This window comes from Salvelinus fontinalis, chromosome 36, assembly GCF_029448725.1.
Source record: "Salvelinus fontinalis isolate EN_2023a chromosome 36, ASM2944872v1, whole genome shotgun sequence".
NCBI lineage: Eukaryota > Metazoa > Chordata > Actinopteri > Salmoniformes > Salmonidae > Salvelinus > Salvelinus fontinalis.
The window spans coordinates 6,369,789-6,389,346 of record NC_074700.1 but is presented as its reverse complement, the minus strand read 5'-3'; the positions used below and the strand labels follow the sequence as shown (position 1 = coordinate 6,389,346).

Below are 19,558 nucleotides of genomic sequence, written 5' to 3'. Positions count from 1 at the left end.
CCACATAAAAAAGCAAGACTACGGTTTGCAACTGCACATGGGGGCAAAGATTATACTTTTTGGAGAAATGTCCTCTGGTCTGATGAAACAAAAATAGAACTGTTTGGCCATAATGACCATTGTTTGGCCATAATGACCAATGACCATTTGGAGGAAAAAGGGTGAGGCTTGCAAGTCGAAGAACACCATCCCAACCGTGAAGCACAGGGGTGGCAGCATCATGTTGTGGGGTGCTTTGCTGCAGTTCACAAAATAGATGGCATGAGGCAAGAAAATTATGGGGATATATTGAAGTAACATCTCAAGACATCAGTCAGGAAGTTAAAGCTTGGTCGCAAATGGGTCTTCCAAATGGAAAATGACCCCAAGCATACCTCCAGAGTTGTGGCAAAATGGCTTTAGACAACAAAGTCAAGGTATTGGAGTGGCCATCACAAAGCCCTGACCTCAACCCTATAGAAAAGGTGTGTCCAAGGAGGCCTACAAACCTGACTCAGTTACACCAGCACTGTCAGGAGGAATGGGCCAAAATTCACCCAACTTATTGTGGGGAGCTTGTGGAAAGCTACCCAAAACATTTGACCCAAGTTAAACAATTTAAAGGCAATGCTGCCAAATACTAATTGAGTGTATGTAAACTTCTGATCCACTGTGAATGCAATGAAAGAAATACAAGTAGGGAACTATTTATTTCAGCTATTATTCTGACATTTCACATTCTTAAAATTAAGTGGTGATCCTGACCTAAAACAGGCCATTTTTACTCTGATTAAATGTCAGGAATTGTGGAAAAACTGAGTTGAAATGTATTTGGCTGAGGTGTATATAAACTTCTGACTTCAACTGTACATGTTTTTTTGTGTGGTTTTCATAAGCCCAACTTCACCTGCACACTGTTGTTTTTACCTGCAAGATTGATTTACACAAGACACGGGAAAGAATCTAAAGTGAAACCAAGAAAACTACTTGTATTCTTGGATGTAGGACTGCAGATATAGTACACAGAAAAACAGCCTCATGACTGGGATGTTACATAAATTGAGGGAGGCTGAGCAAGCATTCTGTCTACACGGAGTAAAACGATGGTCTGTGGAAGCTGTATTCAAGTGTCAGTGATGAAAGACACTTTGCAAGGCAAAAAGAAAATGACAGCAAAATTAAAGATATTCAGTTTAATAACAATCAAGCAACATTGCAAGGACTATTCATTCTGGCTAGACCGAAAACAGGGCTGACAAACCATTTCCAAAAATAGAGTAAAAATACAATTGTATAACATCATTTATTTTTTCTCATTAAGCAAACAAAAAGGGAACAGAAGGCGTGGTGATGTTGCGGAAGCGATAGAAGCACTGCACACAGCTACAGATCATAGCAAGGAGGGGAGAGGTTAACAGAACAATCAAGCATTACGATCAGAATCAGAAGAAGTTCAGAGTATCTTTTGAGCCAACTCACTCTAGGATGCAAAGTCCTATTCCCTGCTGCATCCTCATGGACCTAAATTAATTTGCATCTGGGGAAAAAGTTCATTAGAAACAGTTTACAGGGTTTAAAAAAAAAATACTAAATAAAATTATAGGGGATTAGAAATTATGCAAACAAATTGATATGAAATCAGACAGTATTACAAAAGACCCGTTTTTCTGACAAAATAATTAGGAAGGAGATTCTCACATCCAAAAGATCTGAGAAATTACACTTCACGTCAGGTTTAATTACAAAAATATTCCGCGCCGTGAAACCACAGCAAATGAATGGAACATGACGATGAATGAAGCTCGAGTCCATTGGACTGCCATGCCTACTAAACCGGCTGGATCATCAGAACAGTAAAAGATCACGGAAATGAAAACAAATAGTTACTAAGCTTCAGCTCCAGTCCAGTCAGCAAACCAAAGCTTTTGTTTGAGGTGATTTATTTGGTGTGAGAGATGGTGAGACAGTTCTAAACCAACCGTGGAGGGAGTAAACCCTGCAAAATAGATACAAGGCATACCATATACTCTATGCACAGCAACAGTGTTGGATGGACACAGAAAGCCTACACAGTCGACAAAAACACCAACTTTTAAAAACAGAACAATTCTGTAAAGAAAATGTACAAATTCAACCACACCACCTCCCATGTTTGAGGAGTTTCTCTGCACGTTAACCAGGACTGTGATTAAGAGAGTATAGCACAGGTCATGTCATTTTACTGAACAAAAACTATATGCCCTGGGCAGAGCTGCGTATCAGTCCATTGGGTAGCTGGTTGTGTGGTGTGCTGCGAGTCCATGGTGTTGGGTAAAATCTGGGAGGGCTGTGTGGTTGAGACTGAGGAACCTGGGGGGGTACAGAGGGTGTTTAATTCTGAGGGGGTGGAGGTGGTGGTGCGGGGGGCATACCGAAGGGGGGCATGCCCGTCACCCCCATCCCCATCATGGTGACAAAGTTGGAGGGGTCCATGGGCGGAGGGGGAGGAGGGGCGTACATCATGCCGGCCGAGCCGGGGGGTGGGGGGGGAGGGGGAGGTGGTGCGCCGGGGGGGAGAGGGGGCTGCACCCCGGGCGGAGGGGGAACCATGGAGGGGTTGCCCATGGGGGGAGGGGGCTGGGTGGCCGAGGCAGCGGACTGTTGGGGCTGCTGCCAGGGGGGCAGGTTGCCAGAACTGGATGTCGTGGTGGTATCTGGGGAAGAAATAACTTTAGTTAGTAGGACATAACAAAAAACAAGCTGCACTTACTCAACATTAGAAATCCCTCTAAGATCTTACAGGAATGATGAAACACTTTCTATGTAAAGCAGCCATGTGTCAAATCTACAAAAACTACCATGAAAAGTATGAGAAAATGGCTGTACTTTTCTGTTTAACTGGTCAAAGCTTCAGAAACAAAGAGCCTGTGTTCTTACTCTGTTGCCATGGCAGTGGTGCACTAGTGGCCATGCTGCTGGCGGGAGGGGGTGGGGGGGCCTGCTGTTGCCATGGTGGGAGGGGACCTGAGGGTGGCAGGGGAGGCTGGTTGTTGGGGGGCGGAGGTGGTGGTGGCATCATACCCATGGGTGGTGGCAGCAGACCTGAAGACAAATGTAGAAAATATGAATGGACACAAGATGGCACAACTGACTGGATTACAAAGACAAAGAACAGACTGTATTTATTACATTTGTGTGTACATGACACCACCAACGCAATTTACCAACTGGGATAACAAAACGGAAACAGGCTACAACAACAAAGACGGCACATTTCGACACCAGGCTGTCTTCCTCCTACCCATGTGGTGTCCGTGTCCCTGGCCCATGGGGGGCGGTGGGGGCTGCATCCACGGGGGTGGCATTCCATTGTTGGGGGGCATGTTGTGCCCTCCCATGTTAGACATGGGGGGTGGGAAGTTGTGGTGGCCCCCGTGACCTCCGTGACCCCCGTGTTGGTTGCCATGACCGCCGTGTTGGTTACCATGACCGCCGTGGCCTCCGTGCATGCTGTTGAAGTTCCTGTTCTCAGACTGGCCAGAGTTCATCCAGGGAGGACGGCTCTGCAGTACAAACACAGAATGAGACGAGAGGCACTTGTATCGTTTATCGTCTCGTCTGCTGATGAAACTCAAATCCATGAATCTAACTTGAAATGTAAAGGCCTATTTTTATGGATAGACTAAGAAAATGGAAGCTCAGGTCGTCCTAGTCACTTCATTTAACTCACCGGTGGTGGCTGGTTGTTGTTGTTGCCTCTGTTGTGGCCACTGTTCTGGTTGTTGGAGTGTCCCCCGCCAGAGGAAGGAACAGGGGCCTCGCCTAGCTCAGCCATGAGGGACAGATACTCCTTGTCCATACGGGCCTTGTCCTGGGCAGACTGTGGAGGCTCACCGGCCCTGGGCGCCGCAAAGGAGCTAGAGAGAGGTCCTTATAATACATGATCGATTTTTGGAAAAGATCCTGAATGGCCTTATTTTCTGTCAGAGCTACAATCACTCCAAGTAGCCACTGTTCTGGGTCCTCTGTGTAGACATGTCACTCTACACCCCTCATGACACAGACTCCACACTTACAGTCTGACTGCAACGCATCAAGGGGCAGGTTCCTGGCATCATCTCTAGTACAAGATTGGGCTAGCAAAAAATGACCTTTCATTCAATGTGTTTAAGCAAAAAGACTGCTTTCTGACCAGAAATCCTTTACACAACAGTATGTAGGTGGTTAGTTACCTGGTGAACTTGCAGTCAGAGGAGATGTGGCCTGCGCCACCGCACTTGGTACAGAGGGTGGTGTTGGTGACACTGCGGGGTTCAGTGCTCTGCCACGGACGAAGGATCCTGAGTGGGGAACAAAGAGAAGCATTTCATATTTAACCAAGAGAAGTGAAGAGGAGAGCAGATTTATCCAGGCCAGGCAGGGTACATGTGATTATGCAACCGTCACAGAATGGCTGCTGTCAAAATGTGGCAGGCTCACCGGTTGTCGTCCTCTCTCAGGGTGCCGTTGAGTCTGGCCAGCTCCCTCAGCTGCATCTTCCTCAGGTCATTCTGGTCCTCGGGGGTCTCGATGCCCTGCTTTAGGATGGTACGGATCTACAGAGGAGACAAGATTGGACCACTCTCAGTATGTGTGGACAAATCAAAATAAAACTGCATAGTGGCAGTATAATCCAACTCAATGGACACTGAAAGGTAAGCTAGTAGTAGATAATGAGTTGTGAGTATAATGGGTGTGGGGGTGTGAGCTGACCTGTTCCACCGCCTTCTTGACGTTCTCCATGGTGTTGGCGGTGACCAGGGCGTGGAGCGGCTCGTCCTCCCCTGGCAGCATCTGACCGTCCTTACGGCCCACCTTGCCCTCCTTCACCGAGCCCTTGCCACGGATCATGATCTTGGCACAGCACTCCTTCTCTATGTTCTTCAGGGTGTTGCCACTGCAAGGACACAAGTAACACACTCAGTGTGTGTGTGTTGCAGTAAGGACTCAAAAGCGCCACCTACTGGACTTCTAGGCAAATCCCCAAATAGACCCACAACACAAATGGGAACATTAGATAGATCCATGGTGAAGGCCTATAACTCACCGTGGCCCAATGAGCAACCCAACAAAGTTAATCTCGGGGTACTCGTCCTGTGGGATCATCACCTTGTCGTTGACCCTAGTAGCTGGGGGCCTGTGGGGGACAACTATGTTCAGTATAGTGAAGGCTACAACCCAGTCTCTACACATTCATGCCAAGGTGAAGAAAATAAAGCATGGCTGTTCTCAGAAGCCATGTGAAAAGTACCAGAGACCTACAGCAATAGCTCTTAAATTCAGACCAACCACGTGGTCCCGTGTGGCTCAGTTGGTAGAGCATGGCGCTTGCAACGCCAGGGTTGTGGGTTCAATTCCCACGGGGGGACCAGGGTTCAATTCCCACGGGGGGGACCAGGATGAATATGTATGAACTTTCCAATTTGTAAGTCGCTCTGGATAAGAGCGTCTGCTAAATGATTTAAATGTAAATGTAAAGGAAAATGAGATATCACCACAACACCATAGGGAACAAACAAGTAATAAACAATTGTGGGAGGAGCAGGAAACAAAGAGGGTAAACAGCCGTTGCTTTAATAACAGCTAACGGGGATCCAAATAAACAAGACTATGTTAGGAAATAGAGAAAACATACTTGTAGTCCGCGGGGGGCTTGAACTCAGGGTTGAGTGCCACCATATCTGTGATGAGGGAGTGACGCTCCTCCTCGATCTTCTTGCGTGTGCGGTACTCCCTGGTATTCAGCCTCTTCCCCTCGCTGTTGTAGATGGGCTCTGGAGACGGGGACCTTGGGGAGGGGAAGAGAGTACAGACAGACAAACATTAATATCTCTAAGACCACTGAAAATCATACACAAGTTTCCCTATGTCTAACTACACCTTAAATAATGTTACCATGATATAAAACATTTTAAGGAACACTTCATAATAGCATGTTCATGTCCCCAAGCCACTTTTCAGTGAAGGGAAGGCAATGCAAGAGAAACAATGGTTACAGCAAGCATTTCGGTCACTGGTGGAGAAAAGAAAGTGTTCTCTCATAGGGCTTGTTATGAGATATCAATATTGGTGTTACTTTTTACATTCTCAAAAGGAAATTTCGGTTGCTAATAGGCTGTAGCGTTTGACTGGCCAATTGGGTTCTGGTATTTTATACACGTCTGAAAAACGGGGACATAACACCTTGTGATATGTAATAAAGACTACTCTACAACTTCATCAAATAAATCTATCTACACTGAACAAAAATACGAACGCAACATGTTGGTCTCATGTTTTGAGCGAAAATAAAAGATCACAGAAATATTTCATATGCACAAAAAGCTTTTTTCTCTTAAGTTGTGTACACAAATATGTTTACATCCCTGTTGGTGAGCATTTCTCCTTTACCAAGATAATCAATCGGCAAAAAATAATAATATATATATATAATAATCCAGCCACCTGACAAGTGTGGCATATCAAGAAGCTGATTAAACAGCATGATCATTACACAGGTGCCCCTTGTGCTGAGGACAACACAAGGCCACTAATTGGCATCTGACTGCAGGAATGTCCAACTGAGCTGTTGCCAGAGATTTGAATGTTAATTTCTCTACCATAAGCCACCTCAAACGTCATTTTAGACTATTTGGCAGTATGTCCAACCGGCCTCACAACCGCAGACAGCGTGCTCTGTGTCGTGTGGGCGAGCTGTTTGCTGATGGCAACATTGTGAACAGAGTGCCCCATGGTGGCTGTGGGGTTATGGTATGGGCAGGCATAAGCTACGGACAATGAACAATTGCATTTTATCAAATGGCAATTTGAATGCAGAGATACCGTGACGAGATCCTAAGGCCCATTATTGTGCCATTCATCCGCCACCATCATCTAATGTTTCAGCATGATAATGCACAGCCCCATGTTGCAAAGATCTGTACACAATTCCTGGAAGCTGAAATGTCCCAGGTCTTCTATGGCCTGCTTACTCACCAGACATGTCACCCATTAAGCATGTTTGGGATGCTCTGGACTGACATGTACGACAGCGTGTTGCAGTTCTCACCAACATCCAGCAACTTCAAACAGCCATTGAAGAGGAGTGGGACAACACTCTATAGGCCACAATCAACAGCCTGATCAACTCTGCAAAGGAGATGTGTCACGCTGCATGAGGCAAATGGTGGTCACACCAGATACTGACTGGTTTTCTGATCCACGCCCCTACCTTTTTTTAAAGGTATCTGTGACCAACAGATGCATATCTGTATTCCCAGTCATGTGAAATCCATAGATTAGGGCCTCATTAATTTATTTCAATTGAATGATTTCCTTATATGAACTGTAACTCAGTAAACTCTTTGAAATTGTTGCATGTTGTTTATATTTTTGTTCAGTATAGAAGGGAAAAAAAGGGGGGTGTGTGACAGAATTAGGGCAACAACAAAAAAAAAGAGTGCATTCCTGAAGGAACTGCTGGTTTGGGAATCGGATGGTGCCATATTGGATGCTGAGGTGGTGGGTGTTTAAGCCAGGTCCATACCTCCTCTTGGATGGAACACCTGAAAACCTGTTACGCTGCGTTAGAGGCTCTGCGTTTGAAAAAGGTTAAGGTGACGAGGGGTAATTTGGGGTTAGAGAAAATGAATTATGATTAGAAGTTAACCCTTTTCATAGTGTGCTCACCCACAAGAGAGCTAACATTTGGTCGAACAATTCAGGAGAGAAAAAGTAGAAAAATCTAAATAGAGGAAAGGGTTCTCTTTTTATATCTTGAAATTACCACCTGTGACAACCTGAAACACTCCCGTTATTTGTTGGAGTGACATTATTAGCTTCCTGCGATGAGCTTTTTGTTGTCGCTGTGGAAATATCTGATTAAGATTACAATGAAACTATGTAAAATACAGACGACAGGGACAGTGGCCAACAAAGAGATATCAATCTCACATAAAAATAAAATGACATTTCTTGCTGGAATAATAGATGCAGACTACTAGTGTCGAAGCCGATCTGTGTCGTTCCGGAATAGCCAGGACCAGAGGGGTTTCTCCTCCGGAGCCTCAAAGTTCCAACTGGAATACGGTCAAACCCACTGGGCGGAACTTTGGGAAGCTTCATTATAGAAAACCCATTAATAACCATGGAGAAACAGCCAACGGTTAAAAGTTAATTTGTCAGGTTTCAGGTGGAATCTAACAATGGTTGGACCATTTGAATTTACGAGACAAGCCAAGAAAAAAAGGGTAACACATTAGGATTAATGTCAGGTCAAGCACTGGCAAAAACAGGTTATTCTAAAGAAACCCATTTCTGAAAACCAAACTTGTCCTAGTTGGTTGTTCATATAGCAATCTGTATATCATTGGGTAACTATTTAAGATGTTAGATCTGGGTCTACTTCCTCACTTTAACTTACAGCTCTATGACTATCAAAAGGAGAAATATGCAATCACAAATTCTAAATTATAAGCAATCATAATAAGCTGTTAAACCAATAATAGATTAACTTGGTCATAAGTACAGACCCAAAACTACTTTTAAATTGAAGAAACTGTGTTAATCTAAGATGCATTCTAAAAAATTCACACACACATTGTCAACATCTGAGTTGACAGAAAATGGCTAAACCACTACGCACACGTCGACATATTAGCTCAATTATAGTCAACAAAAATAAGACTACGATAGATAAAAACAAGAGGTCACAGCTAAGGCAGTAGGAAATATATATTAAGTGTGATATACACCCCCCTACGTATTTATTTGGACAGTGAAGCGACATTTGGCTCTTTAGTCTAGCATTTTGGATTTTTTTATATTTTATTTTACCGTTATTTCACCAGGTAAGTTGACTGAGAACACGTTCTCATTTGCAGCAACGACCTGGGGAATAGTTACAGGGGAGAGGGGGGGGATGAATGAGCCAATTGTAAACTGGGGATTATTAGGTGACCAGGATGGTTTGAGGGCCATATTGGGAATTTAGCCAGGACACCGGGGTTAACACCCCTACTCTTACGATAAGTGCCATGGGATCTTTAATGACCTCAGAGAGTCAGGACACCCGTTTAACGTCCCATCCGAAAGACGGCACCCTATACAGGACAGTGTCCCCAATCACTGCCCTGGGGCATTGGGATATTTTTTAGACCAGAGGAAAGAGTGCCTCCTACTGGCCCTCCAACACCACTTCCAGCAGCATCTGGTCTCCCATCCAGGGACTGACCAGGACCAACCCTGCTTAGCTTCAGAAGCAAGCCAGCAGTGGTATGCAGGGTAGTGTGCTGCTGGATAAGAGATCAAATGTTTCATATGTTTTACCATTTAGTAATGAAGGCACTTTATGCATCTAGTCCCCCAATTTGAATAAATACATATTAGTATTTGGCTACATTCCCCTCATAGCGTATTAAAGTAGTCAAAAGTGTAGTATTTGGTCCCATATTCCTAGCACGCAATGACCACATCAAGCTTGTGGCACGTCAAACTTGTTGGATGCAGTCGCAGATTGTGTTTCAGATTACATTGTTTTGCCCAATAGGAACTAAATGATAAATAATGTACTGTGTCATTTTGTAGTCACTTATATTGTAAAGAATATAATACATTTTCGAAAACTTCTACATTAACATGGATGTTACCATGATTCTGGATATTCATGAATTAATTGTGAATAATGATGAGTGAGAAAGTTACAGTGGAACCAATATCATGGCCCAGTTGCATAAAACACCGTAGGTAAATTTCCCCCTCGTCTTTTCCCTTAACTTTAAGTCAGTTCGACAAAACATTTTAGGGTGACTTTCCACGTTAAATTAAGTACAAAAGTTAAGGGTGTCCACGAGGTCCCTTAACTGCCTTATTATGTATGGATATCAATGGAAACAGCATTTGTAGAGGTGAATGTTGATTTCATCTGCTCTGGTTACAAAAGGAAAACGTCAACCAGCTAGCTACTTAGCTAAACAATGGAAGGTGCACAATCCATGACTACAAAGCTAGCTGGCTAGTTAGCTACAGCTACTCTGTAAACTAGCTTGACATACCAGAAAGTAATATAAACAAATTGAGAAAAAAGAAAAGTAACTACAAGAAACATGGCGTATTATCTTCTGAAGCAATTTGGTTATCCTGTCCTGGCTGTATAAACTTAATTTTGCCATCTCACAAAATGAAAGCGATCTCTTTGAGATGTTTAGTCAGTGAATCAGGCCATCTCCATGGTAACCAGATACTCCTCTGCCATACCTGCCTTCAAACTACCCTAAAACCCCTTAAGTATGCCCTTACCTAAGGAAATATTTGAGGGGCTTTATGCAACACCCTTAAACAATTCCCTTAGGTAAGGAAAAATGATTCCATAGGGTAAACACTTAAGATGTTTTATGCAACCAGGCCCATACCCACCTGAAAACAGTTTTTACTTTCAAATTGGAGGCTACATGCATAAAGTGCATTCATTTCTAAACAGTAAAACAGATAAAAAGAGGAGGAAGGGAAGCGCTACTAAGGTACACTATAGTAAAACAGATATGTATGAAAATCCCCACAAATGAAAGGTGAAATTCTGTACTTTCGCCTCAAAACATTTGATACCAGATCCAAAACGCTGGAGTATAAAGTCAAATGAAACATTTTAGTTTCACTGTCCAAATAAATACATAGGGGAGTTCAGAATATTAGGGCAATTGTCTATTGACAGAGCACTGCATAGTAATAATTCCATCTGTCAGGAGACAATGACACCATTTAAGTATAAGAAAATAATTATGGAATATAAGAATATTATAAGGATACAAACTCCTACGAGGCTCATTTAGATGGGTATAAACGTAAACTGGAAATGCTTGAACACCAAGTAAACCAGAGGTGACCATGGCAACTTCACAGCACACCTTAACGCAGAGCCATGAGGTTCATATAATTACCACTTTTTACTCCTTCCAATTTAGATTCCTACCAATTCATAAATGAAGATCTACATCTAACAAATTGTCCGGGGAGTAAAAAAGTAATCATACACACACATATATATGCACTTGTCTTTTCCTACTACCACTGACTTTTCTGATAACTACTTTGTTGAAGGAAAATGTACATGCTACAATTGTGATATGTTGTCTCACCTAGCTGTCTTAAGATTAAGGCAACAATGTAAGTCGCTCTGGATAAGAGCACCCGCTAAATGACTAAAATGTACATTTGAACACCTTTGTATTCTCAATGACATTCAATTCAGCATTGAAAAAAGGTGCACGTTTGAGTTTGTTCCACCTGAGCGAGACTGACCACAGGTCAGAGACCACTATGACAGCACACCAAATGTGTTTGATGGATTGCCGGAAAAGAGCAGGAATAGGAATGGGCCCTTTTTGTCTTCTTCTAATGCTTCTTAAGGGGAAGTGATCTCATTAAGGAGTTTGAGTAATCCAAAAGGTACCTAACTGATTACAGTTTTGGACAGATAACTAGTAACTAACGGATTACATTTACAAAGTAACCCACCCAACTCCGCAGATTAGGATGTAACACTGAAAAGTAATTCTGAGCAAAATTTTAGTCTTCAGTCATCCTGGAAGTTGTGACTATAAGCACCTAGAAGTATGACATCCCTAAATACTACTGGAAGGAGAAGCATATCATGTTATATTATGGCACTAACCCTGCTGGATAATAACTAATCCTTACAGTGGCTACTAAACTTACTAAACTTCAGGACCTAAAGCATCTTCTGAGAAATATGTATAATTTTTTACCAAAGACCAACATTTGGCGTCAAAAGAACGACAAGAAGGTAGAGAAAATGTTACTGTTCGTGGGTTTAAAACTTTTCCCGACCTGTCCTCAGGGTTAACAGGGATTCCCAGGTCTCCTGTACGCAGTTTACGAGTCAGGTCTTCGATCTGCAGTTGGACTGGAAGAATTCAGGTTAGGAAAGAAAAACAAGAAGGATGGAGAGAAATGTGGTTACAACAATAACATTCAACTGGAGACAGTGCAATCTAAATTCAAGCACTGTCTCATTTGTTTGAGAGGCAAAAACACATGACTACTATGAATAATGAATCATTTACATGAAAATACAAGGGGAATTAAATTACATCTGAATTTCAGCAAATATTCTACACGAGTAAAAACCCTTCTTCATTTCTGGGAAATGGAGGTACCAAAATGACCATGCAAAACTCTAGAACCAATTCATTGAACTGAAAGTGAACTGTCGTCAATAGCTAACAACAATCTCCAGGATGTTTTACAAATGCACAGGTGAAACATTTGGCATCCCAGTGATGAAGGGTTTAAACAGCAACATTTTAGCGTGGATCATTAGACCAGGGTTCCATTTGATACCTGCCAGCATTAATTAACCACATTCCAAACCCCACCCCAAACGATTCAAGAATAATTTCAATTTGAGATTGTCATACGACGGTAGTTGAATGTGGCTTTGGCATAAAAGGGGAACCTGATCCACAAGCAGGACTAACACAATATACATTAATAAAGTTGAAGAGTCACTGTCTGCACTCCTGTAGAGCTACAGCTGAGAAGTTATTTGTTATGTAAAATGAGAAGGAACAAAAATAAATCACTCAAGACATGCACATTTCTGTTTATATGGGATCATGACAAATTTACCCCCCCACCCAACTGCCAAAAACTCCCACCCCTACCTGACAAGATTAAACAATGACTAAATTATGAAGTTTCTGCTTTAATTGAGAAATGATGCCAGAGATGAAGACAGCCCCTGTGAATTGATATTTCACTGCTATTTCATCTTACGGGCTTCAAACAAATCCCTTTGGACTCCCCTCTGCAGTTTTTGTTTTGAATGAGCAATGTAAACAGAGGTGAGAACATAAGGCAGGCACAAATTAGGCTTGGGCGGTATGCCATATTCTGAGGTATTTTGAAATACAGACACAGCATGACTTTCAACACAATACAAAATAAGAAAGAAATTGCTAATAACTAAGTTAAGGATCCAAGATGTGCCAAATAAATTCTCAAGCTCAGGGCTCCAGCTATGCATTTGGCTAGCCAACTTGCCAGCCAAGCGGCTAGCTTGCAAGATCAAGCTTCTTAGGGTACAGCAGACAATCAATCCCCTCCTGGACCAAGAAAAAAAAAGTATCTGGATACCGCCCAACCCTGGCAGAAATGAATGTTTACATACCAAGGAGTACCAACCATAAACAATGACATACATTGATAAACCCTACTGTTATTGAGGGGTAGACTCACCTGATTCACACACCCTACAAGTGTCTCAAGCCAGTTTGGTGGTGTTACACTACTGCTGAAAGGCATTTATTGTCAAGCCGATCGTTTCTTAAATTAATTTCCTGAAAACATCCAGATGAGTGCCTATTTTAAAGGATGCACTGGAAATGAGCATGATGCTTTCGCCATTGCTCACACATTAAACTCACATGTATGATATAAAGGAATCATTTTGCATGTTACAAGGACAACATGGGTAAACCCTTTCATGACAGGGCAGTTGGTGAAGTACAAAGGGGACAGTGACCTGCAGCCCAAAACAATTACACGGCAAGCAGCAACACTCTTCTGATTTACTAATGGATATCCAGTGGTATGCAAACCTTAATGCCACAAAAAGCGTGCTATAGGAGAACCACATTACTGTACCTCCTTGTCTTAGGACAATGGCCTTCCTTTACACTCCACATCAACAAGTTAGTATACTCAGTGGATTAGAATACTGAATTTCGTCTGAGCAATAGGATTTTGAATTATAGCTTCAGGTGCATAATTTGACAAAGCTTTGTCAATTTATTGGCAAATACTGTGCTTGAATCATCTTGATGAATACATTTCAACTAGTTTGTGGTTATGCACCAGTCTGGACTTTGGTCAGTCTCCCAGCTCTACAAGTGAGTGACCCAACATGTCCTGTTATCTGATTCAATAAACTCTAACTGATGAAATTTAGCAAACATGTCAGGAACTATGCATAATATTTCAATATGTAAAACGTGAGGAAATCACGGCAACTGGATCCCACAGGGTCAGGTAAAGAACACACTACAGTAACGCCCCTTGACTTGACTGATTTCCTGTAAATCTAAAACACTAGTACAGTGCAGTTTACAGTTCAGTTATGTTATACAGTAGTGTAACAAATGGTTACCTATATAGGCCCTCTCCTGATCCCGAGTCAGTCCAGGCGGGATGACGGTGGGCATGCCAGGAATGACCGTCTTCTGGTCGGGTGTCTCGCTACTCCAGCGGCTCCTTTTCCTGGCTTTTTTCTGACCGAAGTCTGACATTTGAGATAAGAGGGTATTCTCAATTTGAGCATTTATACATGTTCACTGAATTTACAAATGGATTAACAGACAACTAGCTAAATGTTAAATTAGTAACGTTAGCTAACGTTACACAGCTAAGACGATGCCAGGGTGGAAATGCCCTAAAAATAAGGCCTGTTTTTTTTTTCGTGACTACTTCAAAACTACGACAGGCAGCTGGGACATATGGTAATATTATGAAACTGGGCTCCACCGCGGATGCAATGAACTAGTTTTTATTACAAAAAAGCATTGTTAAAAATGTCACGTGTCCAGCCTAACGATGGCTAGGTAACGTTATTTTTAACTACCGCGCATTGTTTGCTAACTAGCGTTAACTATTACTAATTAATGTCTAGCTATCTTTATCTTGCTCACTTCACTTGCAAGGGTGATAATGTTACAATGTTTCGCATAAACGTGAATGATCAGTTAGTTAACGTTTGCTATCAGCGTCTAAAACATATCTAGCTAGCTAGCTAAACCCAGCAACACCAGCCTCGCACATACAGCCCTGCACTCAAGACCTTTCTCTAGAAGGTCTTTAGCCTGGCTTACCTGACTGAGACGGAATTCCTACTCCTTGGGGTGGTTGTGGCGGGGTGGGAAAAGCGGCCACCGCAGTAAATACTGGGTGAACTTGCGGGAAAGAGATGTTTGGAATTGGGGGCTGAAAATTCGGGAGCGAGGGAAAGGAAACAGGCGGCCCCGGTGTAGGCATTAAGCCCGCACCGGGCCCGGCTTCAAATCCTCGTTTAGCGCCAATACTCGGGTGCAGCTTCCCCAGGGGGGTTGCATTTGCTCCCGTAGCCATTTCCAAATGTGCTCTGTTTCAAATTTAGTTTGTATCAAATTAAATTAGGCTTGTAAATATATTAAGAAATATGAAATTCAACGACTTCCACAACCTTCTCCACTCGCGCTGGGGGGTGTACAAGATGGCGCACAGCGGAATTATCACAAAGGAGGACGAACTGTACAGCTAAGCTCAGCTATTGGTGTAGCGCAGTGTCAGCCGAAACGTTCCCGCTTTCATTGGATAAAACATAGGGTCTCAACTTCCTCAAAAAACGATTGGACTCTTATCTTGACAATCATTTAGCCACACTCTTTGATTGGGCTTTGAAATGTGTTGTCCGCCTACCATTACCCGCGCGCGCAACCGCCCAGCTATGACTGTGGTGCCCGTTGTTATCATTGGATAAAACATAGCGTCAATCTGCCATCGCTCAATTTCCTCGAAAAACGATTGGACTCTAATCTTGACAATCATTGAGCCGCACTCTTTGATTGGGCTTTAATATTTGGTGTCGGCCTATCCGCGCGCGCAACCGCCCAGTTGTGGTGCCCGTTATTATTGGATAAAACATAGCGTCAATCTGCCGTCACTCAACTTTCTAAAAAAACGATTGGACTCTAAGCTTGACAACCATTGAGCCACACTCTTTGATTGGGCTTTGACATTTGGTGTCAGCCTACCATTACCAGTGCGCGCAGACAGCCCAGTTGTGCCCCTGGTGCCCGTTTTTGTTATACTTCAGGGTCAGGGAGGGGTTGGGTCAGGGAAGCACTTCACTTGTCACTTTGGATTAATATCTTTAAATAAAAAAATAAACATGCACTGACAAACCTTAAAACATGATTGCATTGAAATTAGGATTATCACCACTCCATACTGCAAATAGTAGATCAAAACATTGAAAAAACTAGTTATGGTGCGTATGCTGTTCTTGATATTAGATTATTAGAAATATAGCCGTCAGCAGCAATGAACTGAGTTCGAAGGATGACAGTTGGATAACAAAGCAAGCATTATCATGTAGAAACTATATTCCTTTATGTACAATCAGAGAAAATGGCCATGTTTATCTATCAATACCAGAAGGATGACTTAAGTGAAGTTTAATCTAGTGCTGTAGGTTAGTTATCTTTGAATGCAGCAGGTAATCTTCTTAAAGTCATTACTTAATATACTGAGTTTATATACCAATTCTGGGGTCAATTTGACTAATGGTGTCTGTTAACATGTGTGAAATATTCTCAGCGTTAGTGTATTGGTATATTGCAGGCATCTTTGAATACTGGGACTAATTTTGTCTAAATCTGTTTGTGTATTTTTTTATTTAACCTTTATTTATCTAGGCAAGCCAGGTAAGAACAAACTCTTATTTACAATGACGGCCTACGCCGGCCAAACCCTAACCAGGACGACTCTGGACCAATTGTGCCGCCCTATAGGACTCCCGATCACGGCCAGTTGTGATACAGCCAGGGATCAAACCAGGGTTTGTAGTGACGCCTCTAGCACTGCGATGCAGCGCCTTTATACCGCTACGCCACTCGGGAGCCCCGAGTGGTGTAAATTATTTAAATTTGAGTTGGTACACTCTGCATTAGCATTCCAAAATACCAAAGCACACTCTCACAGCTGTAAAACGCTGACTGCTCAAGCTGCAGGAATTTTCCAGAATAAAACATCTACATTTCACTAAGTTCAGACCACATAATAGGGCAATAATATGTGATTATACAGATCTACTAATCACAATATTTCACAGTTAGTCTGCATAATTTAAATCTAACATTAATTTGAAGGACAAAGTCCACTTGATCAATAGTTATTGTTTTAGTATCTAGGGTGACCACGTCTCGGATTGTGCGGGACAGTCCCGAATATAGGCCCTTTTTCCTGCGCAAACAACCAATCATGTTCCGCATTTTATCAACAGAATTCAAACGCACTAATTGTGAAAAAAAGGTCAATTTGTCCCATATTTCAGTCAGACTTCCTTTTCATTTGATGAAAAGTGACATTCCAACCTGTCTCTTTTGCAGTCACGTTGCGCTTATGACAAGATATTGTATAATATGGATGTGGTGCTGGTGATGTTAAACATTTCTCCTATCGTTGTTGAGATCTGCTATGGTGCGCAGCGCAAGAGACGTATGCCAATGTCATATCACCAACCAATCACATCTGTCAAATCCTTATGGGCTAAATTCCAGCTAAACTTGGAGGACAGTTAATTTTGCTGAAGTAGGCTAAATCAGGGTCACACAGTGTGTTTCTTGGTAGTCTTAAACAAATCTACTTTGAAACCAAATTGTACACCTCACAAACATGGTTATGGGATTAAAATACAGTGCCTTCAGAAAGTATCGACACCCCTTGACTTTTTCCAATTTTTGTTGTGTTACAGCCTGAATTTAACATTAATTAAAAAAAAAAAAATTGTCACTGGCTTACACACAATACCCCATGTCAAATTGGAATTATGTTTTTAGAAATCTTTACAAATGAATAAAAAATGAAAAGCTGAGGGTCTCCTGAGTGGCACAGCGGTCTAAGGCTCTGCATCTAAGTGCTAGAGGAGTCACTACAGACCCGGGTTTGATCCTAGGCTGTATCAACCAGCCGGGATCGGGAGTCCCACAGGGAGGTGCACAAATTGGCCCAGCGTCGTCCAGTTAGGGGAGGGTTTGGCCAGGGGGGCTTTACTTGGCTCATCGCACTCTAGCAGCTCCTTGTGGCGGGCCAGGCGCCTGCATGCTAACCTCGGTCGTCAGTTGAACGGTGTTTGCTCAGACACATTGGTGCGGCTGGCTTCCGGGTTAAGCGGGAGGGTGTTAAGAAGCTTGGTTTGTTTTGGAGGATGCATGACTCGACCTTTGCCTCTCCTGAGATCGTTGGGGAGTTGCAGCGATGAGACAAGATCAAAATTGTGGAGAAAAAAATTGGTAAATGTATTGAGTCAATAAGTATTTAACCCCTTTGTTATGGCAAACCTAAATAAGTTCAGGAGTAAAAATGTGCTTAACAAGTCACATATTAAGTTGCATGGACTCACTCTGTGTGCAATAATAGTGTTGAACATGATTTTTGAATGACTACCTCATCTCTGTACCCCACACATACAATTATCTTGAAGGTCCCTCAGTCGAGCAGTGAAAATCAAACACAGATTCAACCACAAAGACCCACCTATTGGTAGATGGGTAAAAAATAAATAAAAGCAGACATTGCATATCACGTTGAGCATGGTGAAGTTAATAATTACACTTTGGATGGTGTATCAATACACCCAGTCACTACAAAGATACAGGCATCCTTCCTAACTCAGTTGCCGGAGCGGAAGGAAACCGCTCACAGATTTCACCCTGAGGCCTATTGAGACTTTAAAACAGTTTAATGGTTGTGAGAGGAGAAAAATGAGGATGGATAAACAGTGAAAAGAAGGACGCCTGTACAGAAGAAAAAAAATATTTTTAAATGCATCCTGTTTGCAACAAGGCACTAAAGTAATACTGCAAAAAATGTGGCAAAGCAGTTAACTTTTTGTCCTGAATACCTAGTGTTGTTTATGGCAAATCCAATACAACACATTACTGAGTACCACTCTCCATATTTTCAAGCATAATTGTGGCTGCATCATATTATGGGTATGCTTGGAATCCTTAAGGACTGGGGAGTTTTTCAGGATAAAACAAAATTACATAATGGAGGCACAGGCAAAATCCTAGAGGAAAAGCTGGTTCAATATGCTTTCCACCAGACGCTGGGAGATGAATTCACATTTCAGCAGGGCAATAACCTAAAACAAGGTAGAATCAACACTGGAGTTGCTTACCAAGAAGACAGTGAACGTTCTTGAGTGGCCGAGTTACAGTTTTGACTTAAATCAACTTGAAATCTGTCTCCTCACCACGCGCTCTCACCACTGGTGTCCCCCAGGGCTCTGTTCTAGGCCCTCTCCTATTCTCGCTATACACCAAGTCACTTGGCTCTGTCATAACCTCACATGGTCTCTCCTATCATTGCTATGCAGACGACACACAATTAATCTTCTCCTTTCCCCCTTCTGATGACCAGGTGGCGAATCGCATCTCTGCATGTCTGGCAGACATATCAGTGTGGATGACGGATCACCACCTCAAGCTGAACTTCGGCAAGACGGAGCTGCTCTTCCTCCCGGGGAAGGACTGCCCGTTCCATGATCTCTCCATCACGGTTGACAACTCCATTGTGTCCTCCTCCCAGAGCGCTAAGAACCTTGGCGTGATCCTGGACAACACCCTGTCGTTCTCAACTAACATCAAGGCGGTGGCCCGTTCCTGTAGGTTCATGCTCTACAACATCCGCAGAGTACGACCCTGCCTCACACAGGAAGCGGCGCAGGTCCTAATCCAGGCACTTGTCATCTCCCGTCTGGATTACTGCAACTCGCTGTTGGCTGGGCTCCCTGCCTGTGCCATCAAAC

General features: G+C 42.8%; 1 protein-coding gene across 2 annotated transcripts; it reads right to left on the bottom strand.

Moving 5' to 3' along the window:
- Window positions 1-1,157: 1,157 nt before the first annotated feature.
- LOC129835097 (splicing factor 1-like) lies at window positions 1,158-15,257 on the bottom strand. Of its 2 annotated transcripts, XM_055900484.1 has the most exons (12): window positions 14,859-15,257; window positions 14,141-14,272; window positions 11,821-11,896; window positions 5,633-5,785; window positions 5,045-5,134; window positions 4,711-4,894; window positions 4,438-4,553; window positions 4,191-4,298; window positions 3,689-3,875; window positions 3,260-3,521; window positions 2,896-3,060; window positions 1,158-2,672 (listed from the first exon to the last, which is right to left on the bottom strand). In XM_055900484.1, exons 1-12 carry the CDS (start codon window positions 15,112-15,114, stop codon window positions 2,350-2,352), a joined length of 2,052 nt encoding a protein of 683 aa, XP_055756459.1. In that variant the 5' UTR covers window positions 15,115-15,257; the 3' UTR covers window positions 1,158-2,349. The 2 variants fall into 2 exon arrangements, with proteins under 2 accessions (XP_055756459.1, XP_055756460.1); XM_055900485.1 differs by lacking the exons at window positions 11,821-11,896; window positions 14,859-15,257 and having other exon boundaries at window positions 14,141-14,222.
- Between the last annotated feature and the right edge of the window lie 4,301 nt (window positions 15,258-19,558).